The 23,527-nt window shown below is 44.0% G+C and overlaps 1 protein-coding gene across 1 annotated transcript; it reads right to left on the minus strand.

Annotated features, from left to right (window-relative positions):
- Positions 1–40: 40 nt before the first annotated feature.
- Positions 41–23,156, minus strand: POLD2 (DNA polymerase delta 2, accessory subunit). Its single transcript, XM_035139153.2, has 11 exons — positions 23,050–23,156; positions 19,666–19,930; positions 14,058–14,179; positions 10,312–10,435; positions 9,275–9,389; positions 5,624–5,822; positions 4,334–4,414; positions 3,147–3,304; positions 1,951–2,078; positions 1,191–1,292; positions 41–228 (listed from the first exon to the last, which is right to left on the minus strand). Exons 2-11 carry the CDS (start codon positions 19,883–19,885, stop codon positions 59–61), a joined length of 1,419 nt encoding a protein of 472 aa, XP_034995044.1. The 5' UTR covers positions 19,886–19,930; positions 23,050–23,156; the 3' UTR covers positions 41–58.
- Positions 23,157–23,527: the final 371 nt, after the last annotated feature.

Below are 23,527 nucleotides of genomic sequence, written 5' to 3' on the forward strand. Positions count from 1 at the left end.
GTGTGTGTCAACAACAGCTCCAAGCTCCAGGGAAGAAGAAAGATATCAAACATATCTCTCAGTGTCCAGTCTCCATTCCTGTCTCCTCGTCCTCCTCCTCCTCATTGGCACCAAAGGCAGAGAAACTGACCGGCTGGCAGGTGAGGTCACGCAGATTGATCAAGCAAGCAGTCTGTGTGGTGGCAAAATCAGGGAGGGTCACCAGCAAGACCTTCTGACCGTTAGCACCTGGCGAGGCAGGAAAAGGAAAGCTAATTAATGAAATGAATCAGAAGGACCTGGTATTGTGGTCCATTGCTCATGCATAAGGTAACATGTTAATTCCCTGGCGTCTGCAGTTAAGAAGGATGAAGCTGCAAGGGACGTAAATAAAGGAACTTTGCCTGAGATCCTGGAAAGCTGCTGGAAGTCAGAATAGACAATACTGAGCAGAATGAACAAGCAAGCTTCCTTCCCGCAGAGCAGGTGGAACTTCCTCTCCTCTTCCCATGCCCCCCCCCAAAATCTGTTCTGGGTAAGGGCAGCTGGCTGTGCAAGGGAGCAGTCCCTCCCCACATTCTTGCACACCCCTGTGCCCTCCCCAAATCTGCTCCAGAGGGTTTGGAGAAACCCCAGAACAGATTTAGGTGGGGCATGGGAAGAGGAGAGGAAGTTCCACCTGCTCTGCGGGAAGTCCTTGTACGAACAGAAGTACTTCTCTGTAATGGCTCTGTAAAGTGGATAGAAATTCAATAGAATTATTACTTCAACATGAAGGTATTAAACAGAAACAACCATCCCATCCACATCACATTGCTCTCCAAAAAATTACTGGGCCTGTACACAAGTTGTGGGTGAACCTGCCCGGTGATATAGTTGTATGAGATCCAATACATAAGAGTGGCTATGAGCAGCCTTTTTTGCCTAGGCAAATTTTCCAGCAGAACTCAATTTGTATTACGAGAGCACTTTGCGCCTGGTTAAAAAAAACCCACACACAACGTCCCAAGATTATCCTATAATCCCAGTATACATTTCTTTGGTCTTAAGTTGCACAAGAGTGAACAAGGACCAAAACTCTGATGTGAAAACACGGCAGCATTATTGCAGAACTCGCTATGAATGAAGGAGCTTTAAATAGGTCTCAAGTCGGAAAGGATACAGACTAAAGGTCTGGACCATTATTGGGAGCCAGGTTTTTACTGCCTTACCTTCAGCAACTTTGGATTTGAAGGACGGTGCATTCCCACAGAAATAGATGTGAGGGCAGTCGGAGAAGATGAAAGGGTCAGTCTTGTAAAATGGGTAACAGCCTGAAAAACAAGGAAATGGGTGCCTTTAAAGGAATGGCTCATCAGCAGATAGAAGTAAAAGAGAAGAGAAACTGGAAAATCTGGAAGGACCCAAGATTTTTTGTGGCTGGTAGGACCTTACCATCAATACACACAACCCAAAATCACGTGTTTTGGGGAAAGAAGCAAACATGTTAAAGATAACTGCTGCTAGCAGAAGACCACTGTCTTCTTCCTCACCCATTTTTTAAAAGGCTAGATTTCTATCACGTATCCAAAACTGGAGAGAGGGAAACCAACCAGTAAATTCTTTATCATTCATATATAGGTATTTCATTCCTATACATATACTCTTCTGCTCACAGAACACCCAAAGCAGCTCATGTCAGGATCGACATATATTTTGCAAAAGGAGCAGGAAACCTGATTTTAAGAAATTGTATTAAAGTAATTTGGTTCGATTTGTAATAATTTGGAAAATTAATAAAAAATAATTTGGGGCAACCCCCCCCCCACAGATCACGAAAACAACACAATCATTAAAAAGCAATCAATATAAAATTGTAACAGAAATTATTCATATAAAGCCGACTGAAATAAAAATGGGTTTCTCCCCCCCATAAAAAATAGGGAATTAGCTGGATCACCACACAGCATGAGGTTCCCTTGATGAAGTTACCAAGTGTGTCTGGGGCCGTGGGGCTGAGATGCCCAATCCGTAAGGTCCACTCCAGAATTTCTAGATAGTCAGACATGCTGCTATACTTGAAGATGTCACTGATGTTCTGGCCCGAAGTCCCTAAAAACCTAAAATTGAGGAGGGAAGTGGAACTGTTTACAGCTGAATGGAGAATCAAACCCTAGAATACCAAAGAGTAAGTAAGTAAAACTTTATTTATTTGCGTGGCCTACAGGCCATTGCAACAAAGGATTCATATTACATATCCTAGTAGAAAAGAAAGAAAAAAGAAAAATGCTATATATAACAATAAAATGTGCTGTCTCAGGATTCAGCATGACACAATTAAAATGGAGCAGATGAGATCTTAATTGTATGCTCACACAAGAGGCGCTATTGTCCTTCAGCTGGCGGCCCTCAGTCTCATGGCCCTCTCAGTAAATCTGGCTACCTTCTCTGTTGTCTGGGCAGTCTGGTCTGCCAGGAGAAAAAACAGTATATCCTCGGGTGGGCAGCCCGAAATGGCGGATATCAGCGGTGTGATGATCTCATCCCTGAGGTCTTTATATAGGGGACAGGACAGGAGTACATGTGATACAGTCTCCACGCTGCCAACTCCGCAGGGACATAGTCGATTCTGGTATGGTGTTTTTTAGAATCGACCTTCAAGGACGGCGGAGGGTAGCATGTCCAGTCTAGCCAGCGTAAAGGCTCGTCTGTATTTTGGGATGGTTAGATTGGACAGGTATGGTGACCGGAAGTCCATGAAGGAAGGTGGAAGACGGATATACCATGCGCTGAATTTCTTACCAACGAGTCTGTTAATACACTTTCTTCAAGGAATCAGGGTGGCATATATGAGTTCCCAAATTCCCTTGCTCTCTTTATCTGCAAAACAACCCTATGAGGTAGGCTGAGAGGCAGCAACCGGCCGGACACCATTCAATAAGCTTCACAGGAAGCAGAGTGTAAGAAAGTGGAGCCCACTTTCCCCAGACTATCAGTTACCTCACAGCGCCTGTCTCCTTTCCCAAGTTAATGGCAGTCCTTGTGTCACCTGGGGGTCACCCAGAAGACCCCTAGATCACGGTGGCTCAATACACATGGAAGTGCTCTGAACACCTGAAAGTGCCCGTGCAACAATGCTGATTAGCAGCAGCAGAGCTTTCCTTAAGAGTTAGGAAAACTGCCTTTACCTGACACCATCAATGTTGGCCTGGTAGGGGTTGGTCACCAGCTGCAGCGTAGAGTAGGCGCTCGAGAGGGGGAACATGCAGCGATGCAGCGGCTGTTGAGGCAATGTGTAGTTGGTGGGATCAAACTCACCAGGCATCACATCTACAGGTACAGACATCTGTAAGGGCAAAGTGGGCAAGCAGTCAGCCTTGCTGGGCAGAGGCAACAAGGAAAGAAGCTAGGCTCTGACAGCAGTGGGTTGACTGGGATCTACCAGTATATTTCTGAACTGCAGTAGACCAGCCTTTATGATGGAATCCCAATTGTTTAACAACAGCCAACAACAAAAAGCTCCCCCCCCCAAAAAAATCCCCATTGGAAATTAAGCTACTGAGGTGAAGGGAGCTTACGGTGAAAACCAGGAGTGGATTTCTGTGCAGCAGGACCATGAGCTCAGTTCTGATACTGAAAACAAATTCCTGGGCTCAGCATGTGCTCAGAGGGACCACTGAGCATGACAATCCTATAGCTCTACACCATGTAGCCTAGTCACTAAATCCAGATTACTGCACTGTGTTTTGCATGCAGGACTGATTTTGAAGGTGACTTGGAAACTGCAGCTGGTTCAGATGCTGCGGCTGTTCACCAGGGTCCATTATCTGGAGCATGTCACAGTGTAAAGGTAAACCTCCATTCGGCCTAGTCCGTAAAGGCGAGCCTCCTTACGGCCTAGTAGCTGTAGTACCAGTGTAGCCGCTGCTAAAGGGCGCTGTGTTGCAACCCCTTCTGCCTTCTATTTCCCAGCTTCCCCGGATGTCCACTGGAGGGAGGACTTTTTTTGTACAGAAATCCAGGTTTCTACCTGTCCTAGGTGTGTCGTCTGGTCAATGTAAGTGGATGGTTACATGTGATAACCATCATGTGAACCCCACATGTGACTCTGATGTTGTGGGCAAAATTGAGGGCTATCGGGCAAGCGGTTGTGGAGAAAGGTGTGGAATAGCAAACACGCACCTTCTACATATATATATACCTAAACCTTGAAAGTATTTAGTACTGATTTGCCTAATATTAATACCTTAGCAGCAACATGAAATAAGCTCTAATTATTTTTCTTCCTTGACCGAGAAATTGCTAGCCAGGCCTGAACGTGGGCTTCACCCTACACTGAGAGAGATCCTGACCACCACCTGAAAATAGCACTCACGCTCAACTGCAGTAGGATTTCATCCAGCAGTTTCACAGCTTCCACGCTGGCAGCCTGAGTCTTCTTGGTCAGGTACTTTGCCTGAATGAGATCATGCAGGAAGATCAGCCAAAGAAGAGAGAGAGAGAATGAAAGATTTAATGGGATGGGGAGATCTAGTGGGATAACTCAGCCACTGATGGCTGTACTTAGTTTATGAAGGAAATATAAAATGTTCATTTATTTAACTTAGTTATTAAATTTGTGAATAATTGTGAATAAATTTGTATTCATCCACAGATCTCAAGGTGGTTCACAACATAAAGAAATAAAAAGAGAGGGTTGGGGGAACCCCAAAGACAGATTTTGGGGGCATTGGGGGGGAATGAGATGGTGGAAGTTATGTCGTGCAAGCAAAAATCCTTATGCTGGCAGAAAACAGTTGACAGTTGAACTCATAGCCAATAAATATCTACAAATTACACACCTGGAAGCCAAATTTGCTGTGGCAGCTAATAAGCTTCACTCTTGTTACATTCATGCATTGTAATTTTAAATTGTCATGCTGTAGACTACCTGACTTTTAGAAGACATCTGAAGGCAGCCCTGTTTAGGGAAGTTTTTAATGTCTGATGTTTTATTGTATTTTTAATATTTTGTTGGAAGCCGCCCAGAGTGGCTGGGGAAACCCAGCCAGATGGGCAGGGTGTAAATATATTATTATTATTATTATTATTATTATTATTATCATTATTATTATTATTATTGGCTTACGTTGTGTGATTTTAGAGGAATGCCTTGCTTTTGTCCTGTGTTGTTCATTGTGAAGGTCTTTGGCTATACACAATGAATTGAATTGCTTGCTATGATGGCATAACCTTGTGAGTTGGATCTACGTATTTATCTGGCTATCAGTTCCCTGCCGCAAGAAATGCATCATGTCCCCCTGCCTCATAATGTCTCAACAAGTAAAATTGATGTGTAAAAATGATGCATGAAAAAAATATATGAGACATTGCACTACCTTTGTAACCCAAGAAAATCTTTAATAAAAATAATTATTAAAAAAGAAAAAAGAAATGCATCATGCAACCTTAGTTTGGAAGCACTGAGTCAACTGCTTCCTAGCAACACTACCGTTGGGCTCAGGGCCTGGCCTGAAGGCACTGGAATAGCTACTTTGCTAAAGCTAAGCTGGTCTCGGTCTGGTCAGTGCCTGGATGGGAGACCGCCTGGGAAGGCTCAAGTTCCAGAGAGGAAGAAAGGCAGAGCATTAAAGAGGCCCGCGCAGAATGCACCCTAGGTCTTCACCTTGTTCACGGCGTCCCTGCTCTGAGTATTCTGGCTGAGCAAATTGCCTGCCAGAATGATACGGGAGATGAGAGATGCACTACACTGCTCTCCCTCGGCTCCCAGCTGCCCCGTCACCATGTCCACCAGGAGCTGCATGCCCAGAAGACTCTCTCCACTCTTGCCGCCGAGGCCGAGGCCAGACACCAGCAAGACAAACCTGGAGGCACAAGAAGAACCAACCGCTGAGTGATTGAGACGCAAGTCATGCCACTGAATTTGGGTGCTTTGAGCTGCCTGCTTCAGAGGCAGGCAGGGGAGGAACCAGCATGGCCGAGAGGTTAGGTTAGTTTCCTCCATCTATCTGTGTTCCATAGGCAACTCTCAGGCACTGGGCAGAGGGGGAATGGTGGAGACCACCTCCCCAGCCTGACCCTTCCAGAGAAGAAGGCAGTTCAGAATTACAACAGGGGTTTGAGGGTGATCACAGCTCAGGGGAAGATGAGAGGAAAAGTTGGGAGATAATGGGAGGCAAGGAGGGCAAACCCGGGGCAGCTGGCTGACACGTTATCACTAGAAAGTATTCCAGACCCACCGTCTCCCAGAACCTGGTGAGCCTTAAAAGTAGGAGAGCAAAGGGCTCAGAAGCAAAGGGCCCTAAGGGCCACCCTTAGAAGGGATGATGAATGATGAAGTGGGGGAGAAGGGGAGGAGAGACATACTTGGGGCAACGCCATTATTCCAAGAGGCTTCATTTCCAACCCTCTCTCTGTAAATATTGAATAAAAAGTAGATGGTAAGGACCTTTCCTTGTCGTATCTGTTCCCAGCAACCTGCCATGGAGGCTGGTTCCTCTGCCGCCTGACAGCAACTGAAGACATTACTTTTTAAACGCTATTTTGATTGTGCTCATTTTCTTTATTTATTGGATTTGCACCCCACCCTTCCTCCCAAAGGAGCCCAGGACAGCAAATTCCATAAACTACCTTATTGCTAGTTTGGGCTCTTTATAAGAGGCTCTTTTTGAAAGGGAAAAAGTGGGGTATAGATTTTTTTTAATAAATAAAATGCAAATTAATAATGCTAGGGCACAAATGGCCCATGTTTGGCTTCTGGGGAGCCTTACTAAGTAGGGAGAGAGAAAAATCTGTTTGTCCTCAAAAATTACAATTTTTTTTTTGAAAACACTCCCTATACAATCTCAACAACCTAACAGAGCAGAGCAATTCCTCCTCCTGAGATTTCCATAAGCCAAGGGTCTATTTATTTGTTAGAATGTTTACAAACCACCAACACATAAAAATATCAAGGTGGATGATATAATAACATCAAAACTGCTTTAGCGTTTTTCTTTACAATCAAGCAGTATATACATTTTTGTGAAATAAATAAAATTATGAAATAAAACAAACCATAAAATTGTAAAATCTTAAAACGCAGAAGAAATGGCCAACACTAAATCAAATTATAAACACTTGGCAAAACAATTACGTTTTCAGGGTGTGCCGAAATATCAGGGTTGTAGGCGCCTGCCTGATTTCAATAGGACAGTGCTCAAAATTACTGGTGCCACTATACAGTGGTACCTCTACTTACGAATTTAATGTGTTCCGAATGCACATTTGTAAGTCGAAAAAATTTGTAAGTCGAATCCCATAGGAATGCATTGGGAGAAAAAATTCGTAAGTAGAAGCAACCCTATCTAAAAATTTGTAAGTAGAAAAAAATCCTATCTAAACCGCATCCAAGATGGCAGACGGAGCTCCATTCGTAAGTAGAAACATTCATAAGTAGAGTTATTCATAAGTAGAGGTACCACTGTACTAAAGGGCCTGGTTCACACAGGAATAACCAGCCTGGTGCCCTCCGAATTAAGTGAACTATAACTCCCATTAGCACCACCGAGTGCCAATGCTTAGGGTTGATGGTAGTCCATATCAGACCTGAAAGGCAGACTCTGATGTGGAGTGCAACAAGGCCTAAAGAAATTAGGCAGCTTGCCTAACCAAACAGGCTAAATAAATGGGCTTGGAACATCAGTAGATATCAACTTGAGAGTGACCTGGGAAATAAACTGGCAGACTTGGGTATTGATAGGGTGGGAAAAGCTTCTTTATCATGCAGCCATAAATTCACCGCTGTTGGCAACTCAAATATCCAGGATGGGATTAATTTCCTATATGTATAATTTTTGGGTGGGTGGGATTTGATTACTTTAATTTGATTTTTGCTATTTATATCTCGCTTCCCAACCAAAACGTAAGCCCCTGAAGTGGCGTACAGGAGTCCTAAAACATGTTTAAAGCATTAAGAAACACTTTAAAGCATTAAGAAACATTAAAAATCCAAATTTAGACTTGAGAGAATCCAATAAAGATGGAAGCAAAAGAATGACGTTACGAGAGCAGAATCAGTTCTAAAGCATTGGAAAGCAGTGGTCTTAAAACCTTTTCTTAAAAACTATAGACCCTTGTCTCCTCCAGGCAAAGATGTTAACTTTCTGTCAATGCACAACCATCCCGAAAGATTTTCAGATTCAAGCATCATTCAGCATATGCCTACCTGTGCTCACCCCCAAATACATTTAGAAAAATGACTAACCATTTACCGTATTTTTCGTTCCATAAGACGCACTTTTTTCCTCCTAAAAAGAAAGAGGAAATGTCTGTGCGTCTTATGGGGTGAATGCATGGTCCCTGGATCGTGCTCTTTTTAAAAAAGAAAGAGCTAAAGGCTAACAAGAGGGATTGAGCTCCTTGAAAGGAACCTGCTCAGCAGCTGATTGCAAGAGATCAGGGAGGGAGATAAGAGAGCTAGCTCCCTTCCCAGCCCCTTGCATAGGCCTCAATTGTTGTCTGCAGAGGGAGACATGTGACTGGCTGATTAGATTATCTGTCTGGAAACTGTAGAAATGGGTCCCTTTCCTAGAGAAGCTGCAGAACTGTGAGTTGAACCCCATAAAAACAGGATTTTCCCCATTTGCAAGGAAACTTAGCAACTTTGAGCTGATCCTAAAAAAATGGAGCTTTCCCCCTTTGCAAAAAAAGATGCACAACTGTGAGCTGGACCCCCCCCCCCAAAAAACGGGGCTTTTCCCATTTGCAAAAAAAGCTGCACAACTTTGAGCTGATCCTAAAAAAAATGGAGCTTTCCCCCTTTGCAAAAGAAGCTTTCTCAAATATTTAATTGGGCGGGGGGGGGGGAGGCACCTAGGCCTCTAGGAGTTGGCTGCTATGCCTAGGACAATTCAAGAAAGCAAAATATTTTTTTCTTGTTTTCCTACTCTAAAAACTAGGTGCGTAGACTGATCATAAAGCTCCTTTATCAATTCTGCACCCTGAAAATGTGGATTTTTTTCGAGAGCTCCCCCTTTACAGAATGCCCTAAGAGCTGGACTAGAACACATGAAAAAGAACTGGCACTCCACCTGCACCTTCCATGATGTAAGTCAGGGGCAGCTAATCTTTTCCAGACCGAGGGATAGTTCCATTATAGTCAACTTTCCAAGGATCCAATTCTAGTGGGGACAAAACTGAAGTGCACAGGGCAGAAGCAGCTGCATCATACACAAACGTATGTATGAATAGGCTTGGTGGGGAGGAACTATTTTAGTTTGCCGAATGGCTGGATGCTCCTCTTATGCCCCAACGACAAGCTTCTGGGCAGTCTTACCTGTCTGTGCTGGGCCCCATCATGGGCAGCTGGGTGGGCATATCTGCAAAGCAGTGATTCTCAACAAGGAATCTGCCATCATCTGTCTCTGAGCCATAGACAGCGAGGATGGTTCCTGGCCCAGCAGAAGAAAGAGCCAAAATTACAACAGTTCAACGCTAGCCCATCCTGAACAATGCATAGACCTTCATAGTTCATGATGTGTGGGAAACACATGGCCTTTCATAGCATGGTCTCGCTCTGCTCTCTTCAACCTATCAAGTGTCTTCTGTGTAAAAACAGTGGGGTGTTGTGTTTTTTTTAAATTGCCTTCCACAGAAAGCTGCTCACCTACAGTTGCACCACAAGCTCGCTTGCCCTTTCTAAAGCTTTTTACTGCCGCTCCTTTCCGTAAAAAGATATCTCAAAAAGAGCCACGGAGGCCAAGGAGTGTTTCCTTCACTATGCTAGAATCCTACGCCCTTCCCAGGATTCAGAGAATCATGTTAATTAAATGGTTGAATGCTGGCAGTTGTTGTCTCTGAAGACTGGAGAAGAGGCCTCTTAAGAATATTTGGGGGGTGGGCAGGGGAAGGACAAGACCATGTGAAAAATGAACGTAATATTTTAGCTGCAGTTCATTCCTTAGCAGCTTTGTATTCTTCTTATTAAAAAGCATGCCTAGACATTCCATTGTTGCTCCCATAACCTAGGTATGAGGTGCCATTTAGCTCCTAGCTTTCATATCTCAGTTTCTAACACTGCCCCAATACTATGGGCTGCTCTTTTCATACACGGGGACAGCGCTTCAGTAAGATTCAACTGCCAATAAAGTCAGATTCTGTTCATGGGATGAGGGTGGGGCATCATTTTGACCTTTGTCCCAAGCAGCAACATTTATTGGCCCTAGTAATTCCATATAAGCCAATTAGGGAGAATGGTAAGAGCACAGGGTTAGTGATGAATCCTGCACTCCTATGTGCTGCTGTGTGGCTTGTTGGTTTGAACATCATGCCCTGGTCTCATTACCATGACTATCCTGCCCCAAAACATCCTACCTGTCACCAGCTTGTCAGTTTGAATTGCTCCCTCCAGTTTAATTCGCTGCAGCTCGTCTTCCAAGATCAGCTCATCTGATTGGTGGATATACTTGCTGCGAGGAGGCTGTGGTAGCAGATTGTGCTGTGAAAGCAAGCAAGCGACACATCAGATGTGAGGAAGTAGCAGAGGATACACAGTTCTGGAGTGATAGCTCATCATCAATGTTTTGTACCCAAGTCCATCTGATTGGTTTGGCCCAGCCGCTCTGGGCAGCTTCCCACAGAATATACAAAAACACAACACCACACGTTAAAAGCTCCCCCGATACAGGGCTGCCTTTAGATGTCTACAGAAGGTTGTATAACTTATATCTTTTACATCTGATGGAAGGGCATTCCACAGGGCTGGCGCCACTACTGAGAAGGCCCTCTGCCTGGTTCCCTGTAACCTCGCTTCTCGCAATGAGGGAAGCGCCAGAAGGCCCTCAGAGCCGGACCTCAGTTTACAGGCTGAATGATGGAGGTGGAGGCGTTCCTTCAGGTATACAGGGTCGAAGTTCAGCGGCAGAGCATTGGCTTTGCATGCAGAAGATCCTGGGTTCAAACCCCAGTGTCTCCACATATGGCTGGGGAAACTTCTCCTGAAACCCTTGCCAGTGTCATCAGTACTAAGCTAGATCGACCACTGGTGTAACAGTATAAGGCAGCTTCCGATGTTCCTACCGTATGTAAAGCTAGTCTCAGGCAGGAAAATAGCTTTGCAGCAACCCCAGCATCATCCAAAGTTCTTATATTTAAAGCCCTTCATGGTCCTGAACCCCGGGACCTTTGTGACCACCTCCCCCTGCATAAGACGCTTCAGAAACGGCATTCTGCAAGCTGGGCCTTGCTCCGAGAATCTCAGTTCAGCATTAAGCTCATTAGTGGCAAGGATCAGAGCCTTGATCATCATATGATCAACCTGATGACTGAGAAAGCAGCAGTTGGCAGCTCCATAATGGTGCTGAGCTGGGCAGAGTTTTTTTCTTTTTGAAATAGGTTTGCTGCCACTGCAACGATTAGCTGGATCTTTGGTAGCCAGATAAAAAATTTGGAGAACAGAATCAGGCCCATGAGCTGTGGGTTAAGTCACCCCCCGGCCTACACTGACCAGCTGGGCTGGGCGATATCTGGTTTACAACATCGTGATATATCACCAGCTAAACATCGTGATATACCAATTTATCACGATGTCTGAAATAAAGATGGAGCTATGTAGAAGCACTGGCTTCTTCCCAGCTTTTCCCACAGCGTGATTTTTGCCAGTGCCTGTTTTTGTGGTTCGCTGCCCCCTGCAGGAACTGAGAGAAGAACTGGCTGGCTTCACAGCTCCCCCCCCTTTGTGATTTCTGCACAGCACACACATACATCATGATTCACGACATATTGCCAGGTCAAAAATTATGAAACCGATAGCACAATATGGACTTCAAACTGGTTTTGGATGATATATTGATATATCACCCAGCCCTACTGACCAGCAGTGATACATCAGGTAGGGGTCTTTACTAGCTCTCCTTAGAGAGGCTGGAGATCAAATGAGGAATCTTCGGTGATACACCACCAACCTTCGGTGCCTTCCCACGCAAATCCTTCCCAGGCAACCATTGCAGTTTTAAGCACTCAATGCTTTTAGAATATGTGGACCAGATGGGCTGGAATAATGCATTCACTGCGCCTTAGGAGTTGTGTGGGCTCATTGTCTCCAGCACTGAGTCATACAAACTAAACAACAACAACAACAACAACAACAACAACAACAACAACAACAACAACGAAGAGAGCATGCCATCCAGGGAAAGTCATCCTATGACAAGCAGTACTTATTTTCCAAATGGGAAATAGAATGCGCAAACAATAATTCATAAGCTGTTTCCCCTCTAACGGCTGCTGGCATCCGGGACCGTGGCAAGTAAAGAAGATTTTTAGAAACATATCCAAAAGTGATGTTACTCATCTGGTCAGCAACTTCCTCCAGCCAAGCTTTGGTGGTTCGGCTCCAGAAGCATGTGTTTGCAATCATGAAGTGCTGCTTGAATGGAGTTCATTATCAGGGCGAGTTATTACTCAACAACCGTCCTTCCGAAGCTAGCTAGGACCTTGCTTCTCGCTAAAGGCTTGACCCATGCTGCCAGCAGAATTAAGGAGGCTTCCAGATGGGGGACTGTTTTCCCAGGGACCAGCCAGGCATGCTGATTCAGCAAGACTGATAGCTGCAAGCCGCAAAGCAAATGTTTTTTGGGGGAAGGCTGTAGCTCAGAGGCAGAGCAGCTGGCCTGCATGCAGAACAGCCCAGGTTCAATCCCTGGCATCTGCAGGTAGATCTGGGAAATGACTCCTTCTGAAACCCTGGAGAGGAGCTGCCAGTCACTGTAGATGCTGTGTGAGGTGGACCAATGGCAGCTCTCTGGGTTCTTCTCCCAGTCAGGCCAAATAGTATACAGGGGACAATGAGGGCCAAAGGGTAGCAAAGTCAAGAGAGCCACCTCTGCAAAAGAAAACCTGTTTGCGGTACGGGTTAAGAGTGCTAGACCAGGGCCTGGGAGTCCAATCACTGTCTCTCAGCCTAACCTAACTCACAGGACTGTTTTGAGGATAACCTTGATGCAGGCGTAGGAAATGTAGGAAGCTACCTTAGCTCAGAACGGTCTATGCTTACTGGCAGCTGCTCTGCAGGATTTCAGACAGTGGACATAACCTGGAGATGCCAGGGATCAAACCTATGACCTTCTGCATGCAGAGCAGGTGCTCTACCCCTGAGCTACAGCCCTTCCCATAGCTCAGTCTAACCTAGCTCACAGGGCTGTTGTAAGGATAAAATGGAACCGTGGGATATAACAAGCGGAAGAAAATAGGAGCAAAGCATGAAGTCCTTGGTTTAAGGCAGCTTCCTATGTTCCTAAGACATCCTGGTTAGTACCTCTTCTCTTGCAAGATTCTCTCCTCCAGTCCCAGAGTGAACTACTGCTTTAGGGGACACTCCTGCCTGGATGACACCTTTTTATAGTGGCTTACCCCTGGGTCTCCACAAATGGAAAAGCTTTACCTGCTTAAAACTTGCCAAGATGCCGTCAGCGGATTTGAAAATATTTTTCAACATACAAGTTTTTAAAAACCACATTGTGTGCATTTCCTTTGTTACTGCTATGAAGCAAAGACTTTCTGTCCAAGGCACAATTTAACCTAATATTTTGATCGGTGCTAATAGAGGAATGAATAATTTAAAATACAGAAAGCGTCATATGCCGAAAGATCCAGTTAAAGCAGGCTTCCTCAACCTTGGCCTTCCAGATGTTTTGAGGCTACAATTCCCAGCATCCCTGACCACTGGTCCTGCTAGTTAGGGATCATGGGAGCTGTAGGCCAAAAACATCTGGAGGGCCGAGGTTGAGGAAGCCTGAGTTAAAGGAACACTTCAAGAAGATTCCTTTGCTTCCTCGTCCACAGTAAATCTATAACGCAGTTGTAAGGAGTATTTCTTGTTTCATGGTCAGTGATGTACAGTAAAAGGCTCAAAGATATGCCCGGTCTATATTGAACATCTGCTCTGATTTGTTTATGGGGTGACTAGGTGACAATTCATCCCGCCTTCCTCCTGATTCGCCTACTGATTTGAACAGGCTTTGCTGTGCCAGATGGACCAACAGTTCGACTCCGTAATACCTAAGTTGGCTCCATAGTCTCATATATACAGCTTTAAAAGCTCAAGTTCACCCTCGCGTTACCTCTTCGCTGATTTCCCGCAGGATGGAAGGCTGAAGCTGCATAGACTTGAAGAGCGTCCCCACCACACAGCATTTCTCTGCCGGCTGCAGCTCACAGAGTTTCTTCACGGTAACGTTGTTCCCTTCGAGAGAGCAAAGGCAGATTAGACGTGTGGCTTTCTTACGGGAGCTAAGAGTGCAAATCCCAACTTGACAGCTGGTGGAGGGGACGGTATGTTAGGGTTGTGTGTGTTTCTCTTTCTGCTAGTCACCCTCGTCCTTACGGGACCACCTCTCCTGGTATATCCCGCAGAGGACCTTAAGGTCCATGAATAATAATAGCTTAAGGGCCCTGGGCCCTAAAGAAGCCAGATTATCCTTGTAAGGGACAAAAGGTACAGAGACCCCCCCCCTTCCATCCTGAGGAGTAGTAGTTCCTCCTCCAGCACCAGCGTCAGCAGCGAGGGGGAAGATTCCAGCGAGGGAGGAGGAAGAAGGGGACAGGGCTCCGGCAGGATGGCAGAGCCTCTGCTGCACGTGAGACAGGAAGAGAGAGGGGGGGAAGAGGGGGAGAAGGAAAACATGGAAAGGAGAGCCTGCCTCCCTCCGGTTCCGGAATTACGCCGGAGGAAACGGGGAGGAGATTTGGAATGCCCCGTCTCTTATGTTGGAAGAAAACGCGGGAACCTCCACTCCAGGGTTCTGTGTGAGACTGAAAACATGTATCCTGTATAGCTCTAGCACTGTAAATAGCCTGCACTTAATAAAAGCATGAAAAGGCAACGGTGTGGAGAATCGTTACTCTAGAGTAGTCACAACGCCCCCTTCTGTGACAATCCTCCACCAGGGCCAGGGCGTTTTCAGTGATGGCTCCGACCTGGTGGAATGCTCTGTCCCACGAGCCTAGGGCCCTGCAGAATTTGATCCCCTTCTGCAGAGCCTGTAAGACAGAGCTATTCCGCCTGGCCTTCAATTTGAATTAGCCTGATCCTCCATTCCCTTTTCCCTTTTCTTTTTCTATGAAGAAACCCTTTTGGGACCCCACATTTAAACTCTTCCCTGGTCTCCTTGCTGGCCCTAGCAGGACCAAACTTGGCCAGTTAGCCCTGGCGATTACTTGACGTTTACTGAACTGGGTTCCCCCCAAAAAAATGACCTTGAATTTTTTTGAATTTTATAGACATGGATGCTATACTTATGTTGTATTTTATGCTGTTTTTAAAGTCGCTTTTAATTAATGTTTCATATTTGCTGTTAGCCGCCCTGAGCCCGGTTTTCAAATCGGGAAATGCGGGGTATAAATAAAAATTTATTAGTAGTGGTAGTAGTAGTAGTAGTAGTAGAGGGGGACATCGCTGTGTGGGTGGAAAGCGACCATCAGGGTTCTCCCCCCCCCCCCCCCGGCCAATCAGCAGTAGCAAACTGAGAAACTCTTGAAACAAGGGGCTGGATGGCTGGATCCAAGGCTCCATGTGCAATTGGCCTAAACACTGCATTCTTACTAACTGAAGTGTTTCACCAAATATGAACAGAAGCACATGTTAATCCCACCTGCTTTCTGAGAGAGTAAAAGTTGCATGGAGGATCATCCCATGAATCTCTCCCCACCTTGGAACATCTGGATCAAAATATCCATGATCAAGTTTGGTGTTCAACCCCGAACCACCAACAGAACCAGCACTGCATTTCGTATGCAGACCAGGCAACCCTAACTTTAACGTCCCCTGTTGAAATTTACAAGATTTCATGGAAACAAGTGTAAATGCTGCACTCTAGTGGACTGCCAGTGAAAATTCCATTAATGCCCTATCTCAGGCACGTCCAACAGGTAGATCGTGATCTACTGGTAGATCACTGGATGTCTGTGGTAGATCACTAGTAAATCACTGGCTCCCCCCCAAAGAAGCTCAACAACTTTGATTCCCCTAAAAAAGTTCAACATTTTTGCCCTGAACCCCAAAGAAATGGGGCTTTCCTTCCCCCTAAAAAAGCCGCCAGTTTTTAACTCTGTGAGTAGATCACATTCTCTTGGGATTTGGCCACCCCTGCCCTATCTAAAACTTGAAATGACTCTTTCCCCCCCCCCTTTGCATTCTCTCCAAAGGGATATTATTATATTTCCATACCACTCTTTATCCAAGGATCACGGGGTGTGGGTTACAATATAAAAACACAAAAATACATAATATAGTACCAAACAAAAAAAACAATACCCCCACCCACAAACTTTAAAATGAATTTGTTTAATTAGCCAAAGGTCTGGGAAACAAGGAATGTTTTTGCCAGGTGCCTAAACATATGAAAAGAAGGCACCAGGCAAGCCTCCCCAGGGAGGGCATTCCATAAATGGGAAGCCCCCCTTTTTGTGTTGCCACCCTCCAGACCTCTCATGGAGGAGGCACACGAAAAGAGCCTCAGGTTATGACTGCAGGGTCCAGGCTAGTTCATATGGGGAGGTCCTTGAGGTATTGCAGTCCTGAGCTGTTTAAAGCTTTATAGGTCATAATTTATAGTTGTGTATAGTCTTAGGCTGCAATCCTATCCATGCTTTCTTGTCACTGTACACAATAAACTTACATAGGATTGTATTTTGGGGGGTATTATAGCAAAACAAAAAGAGAGAGTCTTATGACACCTCAAAGACTTAAAGATTTATCGTGACATTAGCCTGAGCTGTTTCCCCCAAAACAAGGGCAGGATTTGGTTTGCTTGCATGAATGAGGTGCAGGGACTTTTTGGTAGTTCACCAGGCTAAAGAGTTTAACCTGTTACAGGAATGGGAGCAACAGTTAGCTTTCTAATAGTCAAGACCATGATCCTCTCGCTAAGAAAAATTGCCAGTTCTTTCCTTATTTATTTAGGGACGGAACAGAAGCATCTGAAACACCTCACTTCTTGAATTGAACTTGCCTCATGGAAGCTCACATTTGGACACTGTTAGCAAATCTTTCCATGCTACAATTTGGCAATATCAGCCGTTTTCCGACATAGCTGGAGTGCTAGACATTGCAATCCCTTGGCTAGAGAGCAAGCCATTTCTCCCAACAGGAACAAAGTAATAATTCAAAGATAAGGTTCATGGTCGGAATCATGGCTTAGGTATGTGAAAGTATGTAGCTTTAAACCACTTAACAATCTTATTCCAAAATGTGTTTATTCAGAAATGAGTTGCTTCCTGGCTGCAATAGCCAGGCTAATTGCTGTACTTTAAAAAAGAAAAACCCCTCATTCCACTCACCACCTGCTTTGTGAAACATCTTGCTTGATGAAGAGTTTTGGAGAACTTGAAAGCATACTGCAATTTTGTGATAGTTTGTACAGTCTTAACACAGGTAAAACCGGGGTGGATAAAAATCAATGATTTTTTAAATAAAAAATAAAAAATTCGGATTTTTTTTATTTAAATTGGATTTTTTTGATTTAAATCAGATTTTTTAAAATAAAATGCTTTTTGAGGAAAATATATTACCATCCAAAGGTTATTCCATCATGAAATAAAGATTAGGTTTTTTTAATTATATAGAATAAGGTTGTATATGTTTAAATTTTTTGGTAAATAAATTCCATTAATCCATTCACAATGTCATGCTCTTCCAGAGGTTTTTGTCAGATTATTGGGCAGTTTCTCTGCCTACATGACCTCAAAATTCTTATAACAAGATATTATCACAGGTGCTTGGTTTACTTTTGCAGTTCTCAAAACTGAATTTGACTCAGCAGAGATCACATGCCTCTTCTTCACAGCAAAAATGTTATAACATAAACAGAGTTGAGAAATAGACCTTAATCCTATTCTACAAACCTATGAATGCAGAATCAACCCCTTCAGTGCTAAGTTTCCAGAAGTTCAGTGAATAGAATAGAAACAACATTTTTCTGATTGTTTGGAGTGGACAGTATTTAAGTTTTTCGTGTGTAGGCTGGGCTGACAGTCTAAGTTTCTTAAAATATATATATATTGTTTTTGTTTAGCCAAATTAGTTAACAAACATGGATGTTTGTTTAAACAAATAACATATGCTGTAATGTTATTGTTTCAGTTGAATAAATCTATTTAATTTGTTATTATTAATGTAATGATTATTTTTCTCCTTCCTAAGTACAACAGAAAAGTTGTTCAAATACAGTATGAATGATTAACCTATTAAACTGGGGATAAAAAAAACTAATATGAAAAGTTGTTATTCTAAAAATCTTCATCTACTAGCATATTAAAGTTGTACCAGCAAGAATTAGTCTTTATGTAGAAAACTATTATTTAAATCAAGCCTTACTGACTAGTGATTTAAATCGTGATTTAAATCAAATCCACCCTGGGTAAAACGCACCTAGTGTTGTTGTACCAATTTGGAAGAGGAGAGGGAGAAGTGTGTGAAATCAATTGTTATCCACAGTTGTTATCCTGGTTTTAGGGTTTTAGGGAAATTGTGGGCGTGTTATGAAGAGGCATGTAGCAGCAGTGCAATTAATGAATGAATGGAGGTAAATTGTAGTAATCTAACCTTGAGGCTATGGGATGCGGGTGGCGCTGCGGGTTAAACCACAGAGCCTAGGGCTTGCCAATCAGAAGGTTGACGGTTCAAATCCCCGCAACGGGATGAGCTCCCGTTGCTGGGTCCCTGCTCCTGCCCACCTAGCAGTTCGAAAGCACGTCAAAGTGCAAGTAGATAAATAGGTATCGCTCTGGCGGGAAGGTAAACAGTGTTTCCGTGTGCTGCTCTGGTTTGCCAGAAGTGGCTTTGTCATGCTGGCCACATGACCTGGAAGCTGTATGCCAGCTCCCTTGGCCAATAATGTGAGATAAACGCTGCAACCCCCGAGTCGGTCACGACTGGGCCTAATGGCCAGGGGCCCCTTTGTTGTTGTTGTTGTTTAGTCGTTTAGTCGTGTCCGACTCTTCGTGACCCCATGGGGGTCCCTTTACCTTTACCTAACCTTGAGGCTACAAGAGCATAGACAACAGTAGTTAGGCTATCCCTGTCCAGATAGGGGCCCTGAGTTAATTAGGTTTTCCAAATCCTGGGAAGGTTTAAGGAGTGGTTTTACCACTGCCTCCTTCAAACAGGCAGGGACCACCCCCTCTCGTAAAGAGGCATTTATCACCTCTCTGGCTTAGCCGGCTGTTCCCTCCCTGCTGGTTTTTATCAGCCAAGAAGGGCAAGTGTTTAGAGTGCAAGTGGCCGCCCTGACTGATCCGAACACCTTGTCCACATCATCCTCAAGCCTTACCAACTGAAACTCATCCAACACAACAGAGGTGGGCTGTGCTCTGGACACCCCATGAGATTCATCTGCTATAACAGCAGAGCCAAGGTCTTGGTGGGTGCAAGTGATTTTATCCTCAAGAATGCTTTGCAAACAAGTCACAGCGAGCTACCGTTGGTTCTATCACCTCCTGCTGGACGACATAATGAGGCAGCCTTCTTTGCTGCCTTCACTGCCACTAGGTAGGCTTGATAATGAGCGAACTATAAACGACAGCACTCTTCTCTTATGCTAGTGGTGAATGCATGTATTCATGCAAATATATTGAGAGTCTATTCTTTGCCTGTTCACCCCCTGCAAAAAAAGATCTGTTTGGAAGTGTCATCACCACAACCGTAGAGCATCGTTTCAATGGCAAGCTTACCCCATTTGCTTCGGATTCTTTCAACCAACAATGGTCTCATCTGAATGAGGCGTGTGGCATAGATGTGGGCATACTGTCGACTGAAAGTCCGCTCCCCGAGCCTGAAGTTCTGGGAGCAGTTGGAATATGTGGAGACAGGCACGCGGTCGAAGGTAGAAGCCACTGCAGATGGTGAGGTCAGGAGGCTCTGAGCCGATTGGGCAGCTTGCTCTGAGAACATGGTCTATGGAGGGGCTACAGGCCTAGTGGTCTACACAGCATGCTTCTGCAGGAGACAGGGGAAACAACGATTTATTGTTACTATTTATTCAATAATTATGATACCACATTATCATATATCCATGCAGTGCTTTTTGCAAAGCCAATGCAAAAAAGCAAAACAAAAGAATACAAAAAACTCACAGGCTGGACGTAATATACAGATGACAGATTGTGAAAGATTATGGGGAAATGATATAAAATTTACAGCATGTACAGCTCTTAAGGAGAAGTATATGAAAATAATGTGCAGGTGGTATCTAACTCTGGTTAAATGATCAAAAATGCATAAGACAAAAGATATTAAGGGCTGGAAGTGAAAGAAGAAGAAGGTACGTTTTACCATATGCGGTGGCAATGTAAGGTTAAAAAAAGTTTTTGCAAAATGTTTTATAATTAATTTTAAAAAATGTTAAAAATAACATTTGTTAAAAAAACCCCACAAGCTTTCTTAATAGGTATAACTGGAATGGATATACTGAAAGAATATAAAATTTGTTTATGTATGCAACAACAGCCGCCCATAGTTCAACATTGGAAAGAAGAACAAGTCCAAACTAAAGAAGATTGACAGTTTAAATGAATGGAATATGCTGAAATGGCTACATTAACTAGAAGATTAAGAAATCAAGAAGACAACAAATATATATTTAAAAAATGGGAAATGTTTATTGCGTAGTTACACAAGCAATGTAAAGAAGTTAATACAATAGCAGGTTTTTAAAAACACTTGTAATATTAAGGAAAATGTTTAAAATTGGAAATAATTAAGGATAAATAAGTTATAGACATGTATAATACAGTGGAACCTCAGTTTATGAACACCTCGGTTTATGAATTTTCGGTTTATGAACGCCGCGGACCCATCTGGAACGGATTAATTCATTTTCCATTACTTTCAATGGGAAAGTTCGCTTCAGTTTATGAACGCTTCAGTTTATGAGCAGACTTCCGGAAGCAATTACACCCATGCTTCAGTTTATGAACATTTCAGTTTAAGTACTCCGCGGACCCGTCTGGAACGGATTAATCCACTTTCCATTACTTTCAATGGGAAAGTTTGCTTCAGTTTATGAACGCTTCAGTTTAAGTACTCCGCGGACTGTCTGGAATGGATTAATCCACTTTCCATTACATTCAATGGGAAAGTTTGCTTCAGTTTATGAACGCTTCAGTTTATGAACAGACTTCCGGAACCAATTGTGTTCATAAACCGAGGTACCACTGTATAGGATACTATAAAAGAAGCAGGGGAGGAAATGGAGGGGAGTCAAGGAATCTCAAGTATTCCCAAAATATGGATTGAATATGGCGTGAAAATGTTTTATTTTCTATTTTTATTTTAACTGCATTTGTTTCTTATGGTTTATATGATGTTGTTTAAATGTGGAAATTAATAAAAAAAATATTTAAAAAACCCCACTGGCTGGGTGCGCATCATGCATGTAAAGTACATACGGTAGCTTCCTACAAAGAATCCTAGGAACCATAGTTTACGCCTCACACAGAACCAATTCCCAGCACCCTCAACAAACTACAGTTCCCGGAATTCTTGGGGGGGGGGGTGTCATGCGCTTTAAATGTATGGTGCGAACACAGCCATAATATGATATGGCATGAATCTCCAAAGTTCACAATATGGGTCACTTTCAAGAAAAGAATGCTAAAAGGAGAGTGGATAAAAAACCATATGGAATATGCAGAAATGGCGAAGCTTACCAGAAAAGTAAGAAATACTTTTTATAAAAGAATGGAAATGGTTTACAGATAAACTATAAACAGATAAGGATATTGGCATGATCATTGTAACAACCTGCAGTTTTACAAGAGTATATACAGTGGACACTCGGGAGGCACGTTCGCAACCCGCAGCGTTCGCAACCCGCAGTGCTGCGTCTGTGCACACGCGGGTTGCGATTCAGTGCTTCTGCACAAGTGCAATGCGTGATTTAGCACTTCTGCACATGCGCCGAAACCCAGAAATAACCCGTTCCGGTACTTCCGGGTTCGGCGCGGTGCGCAACCCGAAAGCGCGCAACCTGAAGTGTCTGTAACCCGAATTATGACTGTATTCAAAGTAGATGATTATATGAGCAAATTAAGTTCATTTGGATATACAGAAAAAAAGATATGGAACCACAGAAAGAGAGCAGGAAGGAAGCTGAGTTTCAAAATGTTAAATTATTGTAAAATTACTGAAATGTATAAAACTGAAAACCGCAATAAATACATAAACAAATAATAAACAGAAGCAGCGCACCACACAGGTCAGGGTTATTGTAATGAATTTAATATTGCAATAAATTTAAGAAACCGCAAAAGAGGGGGATGGAAGCCGCGTTTTGTAATGTTAAAATGATTGAAATACATAGAACTGAAAATCATTCATTCATTCATAAATTAATAAATGAAACTGCACCACACAGGCCTGGGTTATTGTAATAAATTTAATACTGTGCTCAATTTAAGGAACCGCAGAGAGGGGGAAGGAAGATGAGTTTTGAAATGTTAAAATGATGGTGAAATGATTGAAATGTTTAAAATTGGAAATCATAAATAAGTAATAAACATAAACTGCGCACAAGGCAAGCGGGAACTTCACAAGGGAAAGCCTTTTTCTAGTACTCTATGAACATAAACGTTTCTCATATATATATATATATATATATATATATATATATATATATATATATGTGTGTGTGTGTGTGTGTGTGTGTGTGTGTGTGTGTGTGTGTGTGTGTGAAACATATATATAGACACACACACACACACACACATATACACGTGAGTGTATGTGTGTGTGTACCTTTATATATATATGAAACCTCCACCTGCAAAGTCCCTGCAGCCACACGCACAGCGGCGACACACACGACAGGCAGGAGCCTGCCCGCCTTTTCACGGGTACCTCAAGGCTTCCCCGGCGGTATTCCTGCCCGTTCGTGCCCAGGGACAGCCGCTCAAGCCGCCCGGGCGACCAGCTGCCGCCCCGAGGCGACCAGCTGCCGCCCCGAGGCGACCCTCCCGGCGACCCCGAGTCCGCCCCGGCCCCGGAGCAAAGCGTCTCCCCCTCCCCGCCCCACGAAGCCAAGCCCTCCTCTTCCCTCGGGGAGAAAACGGAGTCACCTCTGCAAACGCGGGAGTCCGGCGCTGCACCGAGCGAGCGGCGAAGGCATCTCCCGCCTCCACAGGGACCGGGGGGGGGGGAACCCCGGGAAGAAAGCGCGCCAAACCAGAGAGACGCCGGCCGGAAGTGACGCGAGAGAGCGCCGCTGTTTTCCTTCCCCCGTAGACTTTGAAAGCAACAGCAACCGAAATTAGAATTCGGTATAAGACCCTGATGTTGGGAAAGATTGAGGGCACAAGGAGAAGGGGACAACAGAGGACGAGATGGTTGGACAGTGTTCTCGAAGCCACCAACATGAGTCTGACCAAACTGCGAGAGGCAGTGGAAGACAGGAGTGTCTGGCGTGCTCTGGTCCATGGGGTCACGAAGAGTCGGACACGACTGAACGACTAAACAACAACAAATACCGTTCAGTATTCCATTATTACTGCAACCATCAAAACCTATTTACACTGTTGAATTTATCTTAACTCTGGA

This window comes from Zootoca vivipara, chromosome 15 (assembly GCF_963506605.1).
Source record: "Zootoca vivipara chromosome 15, rZooViv1.1, whole genome shotgun sequence".
NCBI classification, from domain to species: Eukaryota; Metazoa; Chordata; class Lepidosauria; order Squamata; family Lacertidae; genus Zootoca; species Zootoca vivipara.